Here is an 18,112-nt window from a genome sequence, read left to right as displayed (position 1 = left end):
ATACTAAATCCATCTTAAAATCACTCACTTACCAACTTTGTGATATTTCAAGATGCATCTCAGTCAAATTTGTCAAAAATTTCTTTGTAAAACAGTTTAATAATTCGACACACAATATTAATCTTCCGTAGCATTGAAAAAATGGTTTTAGCTGTGTTTTTTTTTGCGTGACGCGGCTGGATTTAATAAAATCACACTTTAAAGGCCCTAATTATACCATTTTAAAAAGTAGTTTTGCCCGGAAGAGTCACATGTGGTGGGACGGAAGGGGAAATAGTGGTGGCTCACGGCCGCCTGCCTTCCCCCGCTCCTTGGACAGGCGTCATAAATGTATAAAAGGCGATTAACATTTATAAACTTATTTCAACCATGTATTCCACAATAACAAAATATTAATGCCGCGGCTGATCACACGTTTATCTAAATTATATATTTGGACTCGATGTCAGAGATATCTGAAACAGCGGTAAATTTATACTTTTACAGGTAATTTCCTAGTATACGATTTTTGGACCCCCCCCAGGCCCCCCCCCCCTCCTATCAATTTTGTACATGGGTCTGACAGGAAGTGTCTTAACTTAACCTAACCCGTGGCCGCAGCGCTCGGCCCCCTAGCCCATCCTAGCCGCAGCGCTCGGCCCAGAAAGTATCTTAACCTAACCTAACCCTAAATAACAAAAAAATAAATAATAATAAATTTGCTGAAAAATAAATGGTCATGTACAAAATTGATAGGAGGGGGGGGGCTGGGGGGGGGTCCAAAAATCGTATACTAGGACAGACCCCTTTTACACATTATTTTATTAATTATAAATATGCATGTATGAATAAATATAGATACTATCTTTGATAAGGTTAAAATTATTTAAATAAATCCAACTGTGTACGCAATGTACACAAAAACAAAGGAATCTCTAACGTTATAAAAACAGCTGACTTACATTCGTCTGCAAACAAACAAAATGGACGGAAATTGTATTTCTTTATGAAAACATACCGAGTAGGGTCGGGTTAATCCATCAATAAACATCTACTTACTTGTGCCCGGTTCCAATTATATAGGTGTTGGTTCCCTGAAGGGTCATAGGTCCTGGATTGCATCCTAAAACCCTGGTTACGAGAGAAGATAATTTTGTAACTCGGGGTATGATGGCAGACATTTTGGCACTGAAACAAGAGTCAAGTTAATAACTGACAAAATCAAAATATTATTTTCAAGTTCATTAACTCAAGATGAGTTTTTAATATAAAAATTGATACATTTTATAAATTTAATGGTAATCTAGTAACTTTAACAAGTTATCAACTTAATTTTTTATCGTTAAAAATGCATCGTAAAAATAAGTTTTATGTAATAAACCTCACGGATATCTATTTGACTCTTTTAAAATCGAAGAAATAAATCCTTGCATTTTCATGCTACTCAAGTCATGAAAATGTCTAGCGTTGGAAGGGTGGTTAAGCCGTTTTTTAAGCCACTGCAAGGTAAATTTGTTTTAATTTTGACCCAAACGCATGTGCCCCGTCTAGTGACTTTCTGATCAAAATAACGTTTTTGAGTGTAGATATTATTTAATTCCACAGTTCTAGTTGTATTTCTATTCTTTCGTAATTTTTCCACAAATGTCACATTTTAGCAAATTTTGATACTTTTTAACATTTTTGTTCTATTTCAATATCCGGGTCTGTCCTAGTATACGATTTTTGGACCCCCCTTTTATTCTGGAAAAAAAAAAATTTAATGAACATTTCTTTCAATGAATTTAAACTTGTTAAAAGTATCGAGGTTTATATATTTTCCCTTAACCCTTGACAATATTTATAAATAGTGTAAATAGATATTAGTAAACACCAGTGTTAGGTTTGGTTATACATTTTTTCTAATTTTCAATGAAAGAATTTTTTTTTGAATTGAAAGAAGCGCATTTTGCAGGCTCTGTGGCATCTGTAGCTGCCAGAGCTCAGAGTACTGACGCACCTGTGCAGAAAACAACATTTGGGAACCTTCCTGATCAGGACAGGTCAGTCAGAGTCTTTTCATCTTTTGGTCATATCAGCTCAGAAGGGATTTATTTTGGTTTAAAACATGTCACCCGGGGAGTCTCTTTGTTAAGGATGGTCAATTAGAGTCCTTTCATCTTTTGGTTAAATCAGCCCAGAAGGGATTTTTTTTGGTCATAAACATGTCAGCAGGGGAGTCTTTTGTTAAAGACAGGTTTGTAGGAGAGTCTTTTTATTTTTTTTACCAAGACCATACATTTAGTGGTGCAAGGAGGGTTGTTGGGGGATACAAGCATTCCCCCCCCCCCTTGGAAAAGTAAAAGCTTTGAGTTGTCGCTGAGGAATTCACTTCCAGGAAAATTTCCTGTATACGCCCCGGATGTTTCAAATGAGTCTTTAAGAACAGGAGATATGAGCCTATATAAGGGCCTACTTAAATATTAATTAATATTAAGGAGTATTTGTTGATTACGGCAAGAATTAACGGAGTCTATCTCAAAATTAAAATAGTTAATTGTTTATTTGAAAATGAATTATCTCATAAATATATAATTTCTACACCAAGTTGACAAATATTTTGTTAATATTTATTTTAGGATTTTCACCAATATTTACGGTCGCCATGACTGGGGAATTAAAGGTTCAATGGCCCGTGGAGACTGGTATAAAACTAAAGAAATAGTTCAGAAGGGATCTGACTGGATTATTAATGAAATTAAGGTGAGACTGCTTTTGTCTAAAAAATATTTAATTTTAATAATAAAATAATTAAAACTTTTTTATTCAGTAAAAATTTAGAGTTTCTGTTTAAATATATTTGATAAAGTATTATAATTCAGTGCTTAGGATCCGGATCCGTTGGATCCGCAACATTTCGGCATTCTTGATCCGGATCCGCAAAAAGTGGTAAAAAAAGAGAGATTGACATAAAATTTCATCATTTCTGACTAGTTTAACAAGTTTTAGCACACAAAAAAAGAAAAAAAATAAGAACATAATTTAAAAATTCTTATTCTGTAAAAAAAAATTCAATAAATCTCAAAGAAGTGTTAATGTCTTGGATCTGGATCCGTTTTTTCCAATATGGATCCGGATCCGCATCAAAATTAAATGGATCCTACGTACTGGTATTTTTAAACTATTCTATTCTCTCTTTGTTTAATGAAGTCGAGGCATACTAACGAGAACACTTTGTATTTTGCTTTTATGAAATAAATAAATTAATCTTGAAGAACTAACAAGATTAAAACTTCATACGAATTCTATTGCATATAACGTATAGAGGTGTATATTTTTTTGTAAAATCATTCCACCCTTTCCTACCTCTCCCTCCCCTCAAAAAAAAATTTTTTATTTGCTGAAGGAAATAAATGGTTTTATTGGGAAATGATATCTTGGTTTATTCTCTCCAAAATCTTGACATTTTTTATCTAATTTTTCATTTTTGTCACCTGAGCATAAATAAAAATAAAGGCATGGGGTTAATTCGTGAAAAATTTACCCCTTTAGGACGGATTCAGGATCTCCTAAAGAAAGCATGTCCGATTCAGAAATATACCCTTAACAGCCTTAATTGATCAAAATGAATGAGATATCCATGTTTATCTTGTTTATCTCTACAAATTGATCACTTTTATTTGTTGGTTCTCTACTAATGTCTGGAGAAATCTTACTTGAAATAAACACAGTTTTAAGCTAGAAAAACGACGATATCTTTACATTATTGATTTAAAAGATACTGTTGTGAACCGGACATGTTCCTCTATAAATGACTGGTCACTTGAAGTTACAGCGACAGTTCAATTAAACTGTATTATAATGATTGTATTGTAGGTATCTGGACTCCGTGGTCGAGGTGGAGCAGGGTTCCCCTCTGGTATGAAATGGAGTTTCATGAATAAACCTAGTGATGGAAGGCCTAAATATCTGGTGGTAAATGCTGACGAGGGAGAACCTGGAACCTGCAAGGTATAAATGACAGTTATGGATGGATTCAATGGTTAAAAGTGCTCCCCCCCCCCCCGTGCATCCCAGCTATTAGGGTAAACAATTTTACCTTGTGGAATATTTATCCTGTCATGAATCCATCTATTCATTTATTTATCAATCAATTAATCTATTTATCATTACCTATCTATCTATCGATCAAAATTTATTTATTGATCTATCTAGGATCGTGAGATTATGCGTCATGATCCCCACAAGCTGGTTGAAGGTTGTCTGATTGCTGGTGCTGCTATGGGTGCACGTGCCGCGTACATTTATATTCGTGGAGAATTTTATAATGAAGCTTCTAACCTTCAAGTTGCAATCAAGGAGGTAAAGATTACATCTGGTATAATCTTTACTATTGTTCTGGAAACAATGCTCTGTACAGTGTACAGTGTACATTGTACACTGTACACTGTAAAATGCTGCTAATTCAGAATTTCGAAGTTAAAAATTAATTCGTGAAATCAAAGTCCCATTTTTTAATATTTCTTAAACTCAAATTTTACGAATATTTTAGCAAGCTTAAAACTGGCTTTGCCATTTTATAATGATTTTGTTTTCAGGCTTATCAGAAGGGATTTCTTGGAAAGAACGCCTGTGGGTCCGGATACGATTTTGATGTTTTCGTACACAGAGGTATTTTAGTATTTTAACTCTTGAGATTAAATCATGTTGGGCTGAACCTTGATTGCATTTTGCTGATAGTTTTTTTTTTAATGGTTTCCTAGACTACATTGGGTACGGTGTTAATGAATGGCAATGATCGATCGGTTAGTTCGTTGATCAAATGGTTTGTGGGTCGGTCGATAGTTTTATTAACCGAATTATTGGCATTGGTTGATTAATGGATTTTTTCGAATCGTTTGATTTGATTGATTCGATTAAAAGATTGACTTTATTGATCGATTAATTCGATAAATCGATGGATTCGATTGAGTAGAACTTATGATTAAATAGATGATTGAACATATTATTTTTACTGCTGATTGATTGATTGATTGCTAGGTGCCGGTGCCTACATCTGCGGTGAAGAGACTGCTCTTATTGAATCCCTTGAGGGGAAACAGGGAAAGCCAAGGTAATAGTCGAATGACGAAACGCCTGAGCCCAAAATGTCTGGAAATCCAGGCGTGTCCATAGTAAGGGGTTTCTTAGGTCTAATTTATTCTGGAAAAAAAAAAATTTAATGAACATTTCTTTCAATGAATTTAAACTTGTTAAAAGTATCGAGGTTTATATATTTTCCCTTAACCCTTTGCAATATTTATAAATAGTGTAAATAGATATTAGTAAACACCCTTTAAAAAGAAGGATGAAACAGGAGCACACTAAGAAATATTTATTTTGTTTTTAAAATTTGAATTTCAATAAAAACACATAGAAGTGGAACCTTTGTACCAAACAAATTGAAAGTAAAATATTATTTTATAAGTTTCTTTGCTAATGTAATGTTCGCTATAATGCTGGTCAAATTATTTGCTGATTTTTTAGCGAACCATGGGTAGTGCCCCGGGGGTTACGTAGGTTAAAAATATGTTTGAAAATTTTAAAATTCTAAGGGCAACGCCGAGTACTTTGGCTAAAACCATAATTTAATACCAAGCGTTGATATTGATGAACTGTAATAATATAAATAATAAAACCTGAAAATCGGAATATTCAAGAATAGGAAGAATTTACGAAATAAAAAGTTGAAAATTATTACATATTAGTGTAGATCTTTAATTAATAATAAATATTTGGAAGTTATTTACTCACGTTTTGTATATTTAGACTGAAGCCCCCATTCCCTGCTGATGTTGGAGTGTTTGGTTGTCCCACTACCGTCACTAATGTTGAAACTGTTGCTGTTGCACCAACTATCTGCAGGAGGGGAGGAACTTGGTTTGCTGGTAAGTTCAAGAGCAGGCTCAGCTGTTTTTTTAGGGGGGGGGCTAACAGAGCTTTATATAGATCTATATGTAAATTTAATTTGTCTGTCTGTCTGTTTGTTTTTATCCAATAAACGTCAAAACGACTGAATTGATTGGGTCCAAATTTTGTGTGGGATCTTACGGGACCCCAGTGAAAGTTTATGAATGATCAAAATTTTAAAAATTTGTGTTTAAAATTTTTTTATTTTTGTAAAATTTTAAAAATGCTCAAAAAAATATTATGAAATCCTCAAACTTTTTTTTGTTTTTGTTTTATACTGTTCAAAGAGAAGATGCTCACAGATAAAGCCACAATTAAAATTTGAAATAGACCCTAAAAGCCTAGTATATAAATATTTATTATATATGTAAGAAGAAAGGCACGTATAAACATTTAATATGCCAGTTGACGTCCAATTTATCTTTTTTTCCCCTCAAATTCTTTAAAAACATTGGGTATTTTTATTTAAATCAGAGATAGACCATTAAGATTTCAAAAATGAAGTATAAAAAGACAATTTCATAGATCATTTTCAGAATGAACTAACTCATAAAATGACAATTGAACTTTTGAAACGTTAATTTCTTTTTTTTGTGAAGGATTTGGAAGACCCCGTAACACCGGAACTAAACTGTTTAACATCAGCGGTCACGTTAACAACCCTTGCACTGTAGAGGAGGAGATGTCAGTCCCATTGAAGGTAAAGCGAACATCACACTTCATTTCTGCCATCTTGTTTTCTTTCATACATATTACGCAACGCAAATGTTGATCACGTGGTAGATTTGGGACATGTGTTGCTCTTTAATCATTAAAAAACACTTCTTGGGTTGGGACATAATTTGTAAGACATTTCTCACTTTATCATAAAACAATTAATATATTTGACAATAGACATATTTGAGCTGTAAGATTTGCCTAGTTTTTGTTTCTAATTCAAGCAGTGGACTATTGGGATCTTTTAAGGGACTGAAAGTCCAATTTTAAGTGACCGTCCATGCTAAAAACTTAAATGCAATGCTTGATTTAAAACGGTTACCATTAAAGCTTTGTTTAATCAAATATGAATTAGATATGAATTTTTATAATTTTTTTAACATTATTTTCAACTATGGTTTCTAGGCATTTTTACTGCAGGACTAGTATCAGAACAATTTCAAGCCTAGCAAAACTACAATAACTTCAAAATTATTGATTAGATAAACGTTTCAAGGGTACCGTAGTGAATCGGGCATTGTCATCTTTAAATGGAGGGTCCATTGAAATTATGCCGAGCAGTCTCTTTAAATAGTTTTAACATTCTTTTTAAGGTAACTCGAAACCCAGTTTTGATTTTTTTTTTTAATATGCATATTAGATTTTGAATGTAAGCTGACTGTCTGTCTTGAAATATACTGAAGTATTCTTTTTATGCTTAGTCCTTCCTAGAAAAAACTTGAGTCCGTCCGGCCGATCTGCTAAATTACTTGAAAACATGACAATATTCTATTCAAACAAGGTGGTTACCTCCAATTTTCTAGGCTCTGGTTTAAACGGAATATTTGTACTTAGGATCTGATTGAACGCCACTGTGGCGGAGTTATTGGAGGTTGGGATAACCTTCTCTGTGTTATCCCTGGAGGATCATCGACCCCTCTTATTCCCAAGAAGTAAGTCAACAAATTTGCCCATAAATTATTTACCTACCGAAAGTTCTTCTCTTTATGTATACTTTGCTTGTCTGTTGACTAAATAATTCAATACGGCTGAGCCGATCGCGTCCAAATTTTGTGTGGGACCTCACATAACCATGGGAAGGTGTATCTATTACAAAATTTATCTCAAAAATTTCTGAATATTCCCTAAAACAAAACACTTAATCCGCAAAAAAAATGTTATTATTGTTTCATCGATGAGAAAATGCTGAAAGATTGAGCAACAATAACAAGTTGAAATAGAAGATGGGCATTGGACAAGAAGCTCCCTAAGAGCCCGGTACACAATAACCCCTCTAAGAATCATTGATCCCTCCAATTTCCGAAAATAAGTCTTTGAAAGATCAAATAAATATATTTCTTGAAAAGTCAAATCGCAATAAAATCTGGGCACCGAGTGCCCGGAAATACTACATTTTCCCAGCAAACCTAAAATATTTAAGTATTAAATGTACTGAAGTCCTGAATTTGCATTGAAAAATTCATTTTATTCACTGCCCGTAAATCCGATAGAAATTCTCAGAATTTTGGCATGAATGCTTATTAGTCCTAAATTTCTCAATGCACCTCCAAAATCGTATTTTATTCTCATTAGAACTCCAACCCCGTCCCAAGTATTTTAATAAATCTCCAAAATCGTTATATTCTAGTATGTGCTAAAAATTCAAGGCAACAACTCATATTGACAAATATTCAGCGAGACGGTTTCACAATTTATTATTATTTACACAAAACGGATAAAAAATAAGAAAATACTATAAGATAGAATTGCATGAATATATAACCAGGGTGAGGAGGATCTTCAAGGCAACCTCATAATCCAGAAGTTGGTAACCAACTGATTCTTTTCCCCAAGCTTCCCTCCGCCCTAGCCTAGATCATTACCCTAGCTCCCCCTTGGTTGGTCGGCCACCTCCCCAACGCCCGGGCCTCCGAGATAACGGAAAATTAGGCGTCGCTTGGGTTATTTATAGAATTATCATATAAACACAACTAAAACCGTTATAATCCTGAAGTTTGTATACGGGGTGGAGGGGGGGCATGATACCCCTAGATAACTATGATTGCAGCGATCTTGAGTTCCTTTGAATCGCTGATCGTAAAATATCAACCAAAATCATAACATCATTACACTAGTCTCAATCCAGAGCATTACAATGTGTATAAGTTTACAATAAACATAAAAAAAATTTGTGAAAAAATTCTAAAATCTTGGTCTTGAATGTTTAAAATGAAATGTTCGGATAAAGCACTTAATTATATTTAACTGCCACATTGCATAATATATGTTTAATGAATTAATATCATTGGATTTTCATTATTGATTGATTGATTGATTGTTCGATTGTTTGTTGAGGGTGAAGTCCTCTGAGATTGACTAATTTGCTTGTTTTTGTTTTAACGATTCATTTTATTGATTGATTGGTTGATTGATTGATTGATTGATTGATTGCTTGCTTGCTTGCAGTTGAGGGTAACGCTAAGTCCTCTGAGATTGATCTATTGTGGGAACTGTCTAAGCAGATTGAAGGACACACTATCTGCGCTCTAGCTGACGGAGCAGCTTGGCCGGTTCAGGGACTTATCAGGTATTATATAAACGGGTCAGTTACTTTAATACCGTATTTTAACCATCTTAGGAGGAAGTATTGTATTAAAGCAAAATTAATCTTTGAATTAATTGAAATATAAAATTTAATTTAAAGGTTAGATATTTAGAAACCAAGTTCCACGAAAATAAAATAAAATAAACTTTTCTTATTGTTTACGTTAAATGCTTAGTTTGACGGTTCAAGCCGTGTAGTGGCTGTGAATAATTTCTAATAAAAATAAAGCAAATTTCTCGAAAAATAATTTCATGTGAGAAATAACAAATTTGAAATTAACTTCTTAAGCTCGGTAAAAATAGAATTTACAAAAGACTTCCTTTTATATATGTATAAAAATTTGACCTATAACTTCTTGGCTCTGCACAACCAAGCATAGTTTATTTAATATTTGCTACTAGGCTTGCTTCCGGCTTCACGCCCATCTTCCATTTCAATTTTTTAATTGTGACTGTTTGTACAAAGTAAAAGAAAAACAAACAAAATTCGTAGTTTTATTCATTTTCTTTTCTGGATTTTAAATTTTTTAGGAAACACATTTTTGTAATTCTTAGCATCCAAACTCATTCCCTGGGATTATGTTGGGTCAAACAACAAATTTTGTCATTTTTTTAATTACCATAGTCAACTTAGGGCGCTTCAATTAAAACCAACTAAAACCAAGCGCGCGTAAATGGTGGGAATGACGATGACTGAATAATAATATAAACCCGGGCAGTGGTTAACGCTGGGTTCCCCAAGTTAGTTTTATTATGGACATTTTTATACATCTTTGTTTAGACATTTCCGGCCCGAGCTCGAGGCTAGATTCGAAGAATTCCACAAGAAAGCGGCCTCTGCATCAAACTAGGTTTTACTGTCGAAGCAAGTTAAACCCCTTTAAGTCGAAACCAACCTTTTTGTCGACAATCACCGAGATCGATGTCGCATCTACCCTAGTTAAACCAGTATATGTCATATTTTCTTATGCTAATAGAAGTTGTGGAAGTAATTCATTTAGAAAAATATAAACATTCAAATAAACAAACTCTAAAAATTAAAATTGTGTGATTAAAGTTGGTTCTTAAGTGGACTTTCGTTGTAATTTAAACTGACCCTCAATATAAAAATTGGGGCATGCTTGAACCGTTTATATGATCCATACTGTGCAGTGGAAGATAAAGTCGTTTTTCTAGATTGTTTAGTTGTGATTCTTAGATAGTTTTCCTGCAGTGCAAATGCGCATGTACAGAAACCTCAATTAAAAATCATTTTCTAAAACTGAAATAAAATATTGATAAAGATTATGAATGCTATATCGAACAAAGCTCTAAAGAGTAACGTTGTGAATTGGACATGCCATTTTAAACATTATCCCCCCCCCCCCCAGCTTTTTACTTAACTTCTGTTTCTTGATAATCAAATAAAGTCATCAGCAATATGCAAGTGTTTGGCAAGTCTTCCCGCATGACCGACGAAGAATTAATTATGTTCTTTAGGAGACTACTCAGGACTTGAAAGGGTAGCCGGATACATTATGTAGAAAATGTAGATTTTAAATTAGATAAGAGAACAACATATTAATTTAATCTAATATTAATATCCGAGAATACGCCTAAAAAAGAACAAATCTGGGTTTTGATTAATGAAACCAAACAGCCAATCAAAGACGAGAAATATTGTGCGCAATCATTAACGCTACTCTAATCTTGGTCAGAACTAAGCAGGGATATCCTCAAGGAAAGATTACGCAGAACTAAGCAGGGATATCCTAAAGGAAGGATTAAGCAGAACCAAGCAGTGATATCCTAAAGGAAGGATTAAGCAGAACCAAGCAGGGATATCCTAAAGGAAGGATTAAGCAGAAAATCAAGAGTGTCCACAGTGGATAAAGATATTTAGGAATCTGGTCGGATTAAGGGTATACAAGAATTGTCAGCTCAGTCAAATTAGGATATCTCATATTCATCCTTGATCTGACAAAGGGTTCAGTTGTGAATCAGACATCACACTCTACAAATATAGTCATGATCCTTCAAATCTAGTTAGAACACATTTTTAGTGACCAATCTTTTATTTTTTAATAAATAAATATATTATGTAACTAATCTTCAGAATCAGATACTGTCCGCCATAGATTTGACTGCTTGCAATGCCTCCTTGCTAACTGGAATAATCTGGTTTGCCGGAAGTATGAATCCGTGAGATCCGGTATCCGGCAGTTCAATTGTGTAACTGAACCTAAAATTACAGTATAATGAATATATTTTCTTAGAAGTTACCCCCCCCCCTCTCACGGTCAATGTCTCCCAATTTTTAGAAAAGGGTGGATTGCCTTTAGGAAATGGACTTTCCCATTACATGGACAGAATTAAAGCCTACAGCTGAGAAATAATGAGGTAAATATTGTGTTCCTTGAAAAATCCGCCCAACCGTTCAATTCTGAAAGTTTCCAAATTGTCTTTGTTGCCTCAATTCTCAAATCACTTGAATTATGAATTAATAATTGGAAATTATCAATTGATTAATCAATGCTAAATCAAATATATTTTTGAGAAAATTTCAGAACAGAACCCCTGAAGAGTTAAAGCCAACAGTTTTAAAACATTTAAAGATAAAAATTATAAAGCTAAAAAAAGATTTAAAATCTTACTTAATTCCTTCACTCATAGCCCAGTCATCACTTCCGCCGGCGGCAGGGTACAAAACTTTAGCGGCAGAACCAACGGTATACCTGAATATAAATCAATCTATCAATCAATTAAAGCATTTTTGAAAGTTAATGATGTTTCTAATCTCAATTAATTAAACCAAAAATGTTGATAATTGGCTCATTTAGACAAAAAATCCTTTACCGTTAAAATTTAAAAATACATGTTAAAGATATTTTTCACTTGGCTCTGCGCAGAAATCCGCTAGCCGTAATCACAAAAAGTCTCAGATGGAGAGATTATCCTTTAGACGAGTAGTACTGATTGAATTGATACTTATATAAAAACCTAAAGGAATAAGTCGAGCATGTTAGGCAGTTTAAAAGGAGTATCACTTACAGTTTTGGCAACAATCCCTTTTGAGAAAAAATGTTTAATAATTACTTATTTCCAGCAGCTCTTGATCCTATTCTACCAACTCTGTCCAGCTCGTTTTCATCTCGGTGGTCCACAGCATCATAACCCCAGGGATAGAGAACCATTTGCCCATAGCTAAAAAATAACAAAAAAATATATTTAATTATTTTAACAGTTAACTATTAACAGCAATTGGGTATAATTGACAAAAGTTGTGATTATTAGAGTAATTAGTGAGAATTCAGGTTTGAATTGCGTGGTGTGTCAAAAAAAATTATTTCATTCGTTCTCAAATTATCAGACTAAAGAGGTCTGAGGACGGACTCTATCGAAACTAGGTTAGAAGTATTCCAATATATATTTCTTTATAACCAGCAACTTTATATAACTACTCAAAAACTGATCACACGAGTATATGGATAATCCCGCGTTCTTCTTCTGTTGTGGAACTCTGTTTTGGAGGCCGCAAAACATCGTCTTCCACAAGACATTTAAAAAACTATGCATCAATTTTCAAATTTCTAATTTTTGTTTTTTAATTTTTGTCCCTCAATTTGAAGGTTTTGTAACTAAAAGTAACCAATGAGAGCAGCATAATAATAATTTGTGTGTACATTTTTGAATAAACCATCAGTTGTTTGATTCTGTGCTGACCCTTTTGATTTTGGTCAATTTGCAAAAACATGTTTTTGCGTAAAAATTTAAATTACGGAAAAGAATTGCGCAAAAACGCGAAAAAATGATTGCGCTTTATGCGAAATAGTTGGCAAAAAAATATTTGCGCAAAAATTACGCAAATTTTGCACACACAATATGGTCATTTCGTGGGAACCCTAGTCAAAATAATAGTATGACTCTAATCTGCGCCACATCAAGTTTGTAAACTTAATGTGGATAGTACGGTACATCAAGTTTGTAAACTACCTGTGGAATGTAAGGTACATCTTGATATTCCGTTTCCTGGCTGTTATAAAGTCCCGAACAGCCTAGAGGTTAAAAATGGATTAAAGGGACAATAGACTTAATTTCAAATGACCCTCCATTTATACAGTTGTATCATGCATATCAATTCACAGCAGTACCCTGTAAACCATTCTATGAATTATGATAAATGAGATATTTAGATTTTTCAGATAAAAATTGAAATTTTCATTTTTTTTGATGAATTAAAAAAATGTTTTCAGGGTATTGCTTGTAAATAATACTGTAAATGCTCTAAAGGGAGATTTTCAACTGAAATTATTTCTACAATTACTTTGATTACATTCTGCAAAATGTTAAATCGAACAAAAGATATTAAACAATGTTTTTTTTTTTAAGATTTGGCATTGAATTTTGGGGATTTTTTTTTGCACATTCTAAGCTAAAAGAAGACACGAAAGATATCTCTTATTCTACTAACGCCTCTTTTCGGTAAAAATGTTGCATCTTTAAGAAGATGCCCACCTGAACCTAGAAATGAACAATTTTCACTTTTCAAAGAAACGAACTAATTATTTTGAACGACAAAAAATCGTTTTTACCATTAAAAAACTAAAAGAGTAATTTTTCTGTAAAAATTTCTTTTTTGCTAATTTAAGCATTCGTTAGTTTGTAAAAATAAAAACGAAACGTAAGTTTTTGAAAACTATCCCTATCTGTACTTCGGTTTCTGGTTCTGAGAATGCACTGATCCCTCTATAGATATCACTGCAGGGTCCTGGCTGGTTCCCTCCCTATCCCTATCTATCTGTACTTCGGTTTCAGGTTCTGAGAATGCACTGCTCCCTCTATAGGTATCACTGCAGGGTCCTGCCTGGTTCCCTCCCTATCTATAATTCGGTTTCTGGTTCTGAGAATGCACTGCTCCCTCTATAGATCTCACTGCAGGGATCCTGGCTGGTTCCCTCCCTATCCCTATCTGTACCTGGGTTTCTGGTTCTGAGAATGCACTGCTCCCTTTATAGATCTCACTGCAGGGATCCTGGCTGGTTCCCTCCCTATCCTTATCTGTACCTGGGTTTCTGGTTCTGAGAATGCACTGCTCCCTCTATAGATATCACTGCAGGGATCCTGGCTGGTTCCCTTACCTCCCCACTCATAACCAAAGTTTCTAAACATATAACAATTATATAACTCATGGTTACTCCCGCCGTTTATATACCTTGCTTGTTTGTCTGTTTGTTTGTTTCCATTAAACGTCAGAACGGCTGAACCGATAAGGCCTAAATTTTGTGTGAGACCTCACGTGGCCCCAGAGAAGGTTTATGAATGATTAAAATTGCAAAAATTTGTCTTTAACAAAATTCGATTTTTATAAAAATGTTGAAAATTTTGAAAACGATATTTATGTTTGTATAAAATCAGCAAACTTTTTTTGTTTTTGTTTTACAATGTAACACAATAGAACATGATCACAATTGAATAGAAGATAGGCGCCCTAAAAGTCTAGTTTCAGTAAATTACGATTTTAGCTATTTTTCTCTAAAAGCTGACCCACTCAATTAAGAATCTCAATATCAAGCTAAGATCATTACTGGCTCTACCGATTTACCCAATCAAAATTTGAGGCAAATCAGTTTAGGGGCTCATGAGTTAATGATCAGACACAAAAATAAACAGAGATTACAACTTTATATATATATATATAAGAAGACTTGAATGCTGTTTTTGAAAGAAATATAAATATTTTTTTTTATAAAGGTTAAAGACAATATCCTATCCCCAGGGAATTATCTGGTTCAGGATTGTCTCAAAATTTAATTTATTTTCAAACAAAATTTGGCAGTATAACACTTAAATTTCTTGTGCGTCCCCAAAATTTTTAGAAGAATTTTGAGGATTTACAATACCTGTTAGGATCAACACCCCTACAAGATGAACCTCGGTTCAAGGATCTATAAACATTTTACAAACATTGTGAAATTGTTAGAAATAAATCCATATTCCAAAGGTATCATTATGCAGAAAAAGAAAGTTTTTAAAAAAGATGTTATGACTTGTTAGTTTAAGCCCTAGCCTCAGGATAGAAGGTTTAAAACTTGTAATTAAATCATCAACTGCTAAATACCATGTGGTTATTAAAAAATCAAAAATTGATTTAATTCTCCGCGAATCAGCACCTAGTCTTTCTCCACATTCTGTTGGACTCTCTTGTATACTCATATCCATCTGGGTTCATAACAGGCATTACATACACATCATACTGGTTCAGTAGATCACTAAACAAAAATATTATTTTAAGATCTATATTTTTTTATTTAAAAGTCAATTTACTTTAATTGCACAATTAAAAGACCTAATTATCATCACGAAAAAAAAATAGTTAGGTTAACAATCTTTATTTCGGTCAAAATTGAAATGTTGAGTGCTAATCAGGAAGATCCGGAATTAAATTACATTAATAATTAAAAACGATAAACACAAAATAGCCTTTTTCCTGCCATTTCCAAAATGTGGTCTGCCTTTTTTGAGCATTTAATTAATTAACTCTAGGTCTTTCGGATTATGCCCGTTATAAGAACTTTAAATTTTAACCCAGTGCAGCTCCCTGATCCCTATATATTAACTTTGCTTNTACAATGGTTGTGCGTGATGAACATGAGGCAAAGCAATTGTGCAGCGTAAGCAGACCATTTAACTTAATAACTGATTGCATGAGTTAATAGTAAATTATTTGCTTCGTAAAAATGAATTACGCTAAAATATTGATTAAATGTCGTCTTACTATTCCACGGTTTTCTGGTTCTCACGGTAGAGAAAGAGAAGCTGATTTTTATCGAAAGAATCGGAAATGAATTTTCATGAAATTATATTTATTTCATTGGGCCGCGAGGAAATTTATAAAAAAAATTGATTTTTGTTTAAGAGTTTTTTTTTCAATTGTATAAAAATTTTCCATGTTTTTACCCTGACCTATGTGTATTAGTATTCTCCACAAGTTCCATCAGTAAGTAGGAAACAGCTGCCGGGGAAATCCATTCTCGTGCGTGTATTCCTGAAATATGTCCGCCATTTTGGATTTTTAGGTTTTTATATGAACAAAACAAATGTTAAGCTCTACTTAGTAAATCGTTCTTTAGTATTGGAGGGAGGGGCGTGTATGGGGGGGGGTCGTTATGACTCCCTCTAGAAAAATGCATGAAAATTAGGGGACAAATTGTATACCTTGGCTCTTACTGTTAAAATTATTGCAATAATCAGCAATTTGTGATGAAATTTAAATTATTCGCTATTTCTCACATTCCTTATAGATCCTTTCAATCTTTGTTAATGTTCTGAGCATGGACCAATCGACCTTTGAGAATTTATAATAAAAAGATGCACTCTAAATTATGTAATAAAAATCGCTTATTTCGCAGCAAAAATTGGACTGATAGACAAAAAAGCATATATTTTACAAAAATCGCTTATATTTTACAAAAATCGCTTATATTTTTTAAAAAATCGCTTAAATTTTTACAAAAACTATTATATTTTTTATAAAAATCGCTTGTTTGGCGGCAAAAAGTTTGATGACTTTCAAAAAAGCAATTTTTTCGAATGTAAGTGATTTTTTTTGTCTCTTATTTGGAATCCATGTAACTTTTGCTTTTTATTTTTTCGTATTTGAGAGGTGAATGGGAAAAATAGAAATATTATGCAGTGAAAACCAGAAAACATTAAAATATCCTCGTATTTTTTCGTATATTTATGAAATTGTTGCAAAAGATGTAAATCATAAAATTCAGAAGGAAGAAATTATTCCACAGATTTATGGTTTTCACTGTATTTCTGATTGTTTACCTCCGTCAATCCAGATAGATTGTTTTCTCTGACCACGACCTTCTGTTCCAATTTTAATGACCTTTAAAGGTCGACCTTCAGAGCTTGATCCTAAAATAGATATTCAGAAGTTTGCCTTTTAAGAAATTTCTAGTTCAGAAGTTTGACATTTTAGGAGTTTGTCATGGCACCCATTGGGAAATGGTGCCATTTAGTATGTTTACCTATTGTGTAGAGTTGAGCAATGTAACCGTATTGAGAACCCAAACAATCCATATAACTGAGAAGAAAGAAATTCTTAATAGAAATATAATGAAATATCACATTTTTGTAGAAAATATCATTTTTTTGCAAAAAAATTAAAAAAGAATTAAACTTCCTGAAGGAAAAATGTCAGATGTAAATATAAAAATTTCCTGATTACCTGGAAATAGTGTCATACGACTGATACTGAGTCCATGACATTCCTGGACATTTTGAAAACTAATTTACACAATTTCTACAATCCAGAACTTGGGGGAAATGTCGTTTTCTAAACCTACTGATGATGGAATGCTGCATGTATTTAGTTTTTAATATTGAATAATTATATGGAGCTCTTTGAATTTTTTCTCGCATATTTCATATATTTCATGGGTATCCATTTATTTTTACACTTATACTGAGATTTAGGTGTAATAGTAAAAAATTGGAAAATTGTTAAGACGACATTTTATAATTATAGAGTTATATAAATGGTAGGCGATTATATCAGTACATTGAAGACGATTTTTGATTTAACATTTTATTTTTATCAAACTGTGGGTAGTGAGAACACATAAACAGAGATGTCAAGAGAAGATGTCAAAGAAAAAAGTTTAACTTTTACATGTAAACTTGTAATTCGCAAGAAAAAGTTGCCACAGAAGTACGTAGTAAGATTTTGACTCCACTGGAGACCACCGGAGGGAATTCTTTTTCACTTGAGGGGTTTGAAAAAATGTTTTTTACAATTCAAAATTTTACGCAGGGTGATTTACATTCCACTGGAGGGATTCAGATGTCCTTCCTGGGGGGTTATAATTCCACTGGAGGGATTCAGTTATCCTTCCCATGGGTTTATAATTTCACTGGA

At 33.3% G+C, this 18,112-nt stretch overlaps 2 protein-coding genes across 3 annotated transcripts in view; one reads left to right on the top strand and one right to left on the bottom strand.

The window, feature by feature from the left end:
* The first annotated feature begins 1,134 nt into the window (after positions 1–1,134).
* Positions 1,135–10,494, top strand: LOC111708344 (NADH dehydrogenase [ubiquinone] flavoprotein 1, mitochondrial). The gene is made up of 15 exons (XM_023481679.1): positions 1,135–1,178; positions 1,397–1,485; positions 1,934–2,021; positions 2,598–2,721; positions 3,835–3,969; positions 4,174–4,320; positions 4,557–4,629; positions 4,999–5,071; positions 5,767–5,885; positions 6,507–6,607; positions 7,459–7,556; positions 8,149–8,215; positions 8,390–8,408; positions 9,070–9,190; positions 9,989–10,494. The coding sequence occupies exons 1-15, from the start codon at positions 1,147–1,149 to the stop codon at positions 10,056–10,058; spliced, it is 1,356 nt and encodes a 451-aa protein (XP_023337447.1). The 5' UTR covers positions 1,135–1,146; the 3' UTR covers positions 10,059–10,494.
* Positions 10,495–10,570: 76 nt separating this feature from the next.
* Positions 10,571–18,112, bottom strand: part of LOC111708341 (carboxypeptidase B) — a 12,504-nt gene continuing 4,962 nt past the window's right edge. The window contains exons 7-18 of one of the 2 annotated variants that reach the window (XM_023481676.1): positions 17,423–17,465; positions 17,223–17,278; positions 17,020–17,109; positions 16,150–16,231; positions 15,357–15,455; positions 15,087–15,131; positions 14,283–14,347; positions 14,162–14,193; positions 13,180–13,241; positions 12,283–12,390; positions 11,841–11,921; positions 10,571–11,428 (exon numbers count right to left, since the gene is read on the bottom strand). In XM_023481676.1, coding sequence (XP_023337444.1) covers positions 11,305–11,428; positions 11,841–11,921; positions 12,283–12,390; positions 13,180–13,241; positions 14,162–14,193; positions 14,283–14,347; positions 15,087–15,131; positions 15,357–15,455; positions 16,150–16,231; positions 17,020–17,109; positions 17,223–17,278; positions 17,423–17,465 — 887 coding nt within the window. In that variant the 3' untranslated portion in view covers positions 10,571–11,304. Of the gene's footprint in view, positions 11,429–11,840; positions 11,922–12,282; positions 12,391–13,179; positions 13,242–14,161; positions 14,194–14,250; positions 14,348–15,086; positions 15,132–15,356; positions 15,456–16,149; positions 16,232–17,019; positions 17,110–17,222; positions 17,279–17,422; positions 17,466–18,112 lie in introns of both variants that reach the window. The other variant, XM_023481675.1, reaches the window with a different exon arrangement.

This window comes from Eurytemora carolleeae, unplaced genomic scaffold, assembly GCF_000591075.1.
Source record: "Eurytemora carolleeae unplaced genomic scaffold, Eaff_2.0 scaffold850, whole genome shotgun sequence".
In the NCBI taxonomy this organism is placed as follows: domain Eukaryota; kingdom Metazoa; phylum Arthropoda; class Copepoda; order Calanoida; family Temoridae; genus Eurytemora; species Eurytemora carolleeae.
The sequence above is the reverse complement of the archived record's forward strand: the minus strand, read 5'-3'. Positions and strand labels throughout refer to the sequence as shown.

Bases quoted from the DNA above. Each gene is read 5' to 3' on its own strand.
- LOC111708344 (XM_023481679.1), top strand. From the start codon at position 1,147: ATGATGGCAGACATTTTGGCACTGAAACAAGA. The intron at 1,486-1,933 runs GTAAATTTGTTT...CGCATTTTGCAG, and splicing joins GTTTTTTAAGCCACTGCAAG to GCTCTGTGGCATCTGTAGCT. The intron at 5,072-5,766 runs GTAATAGTCGAA...TTGTATATTTAG, and splicing joins GGGAAACAGGGAAAGCCAAG to ACTGAAGCCCCCATTCCCTG.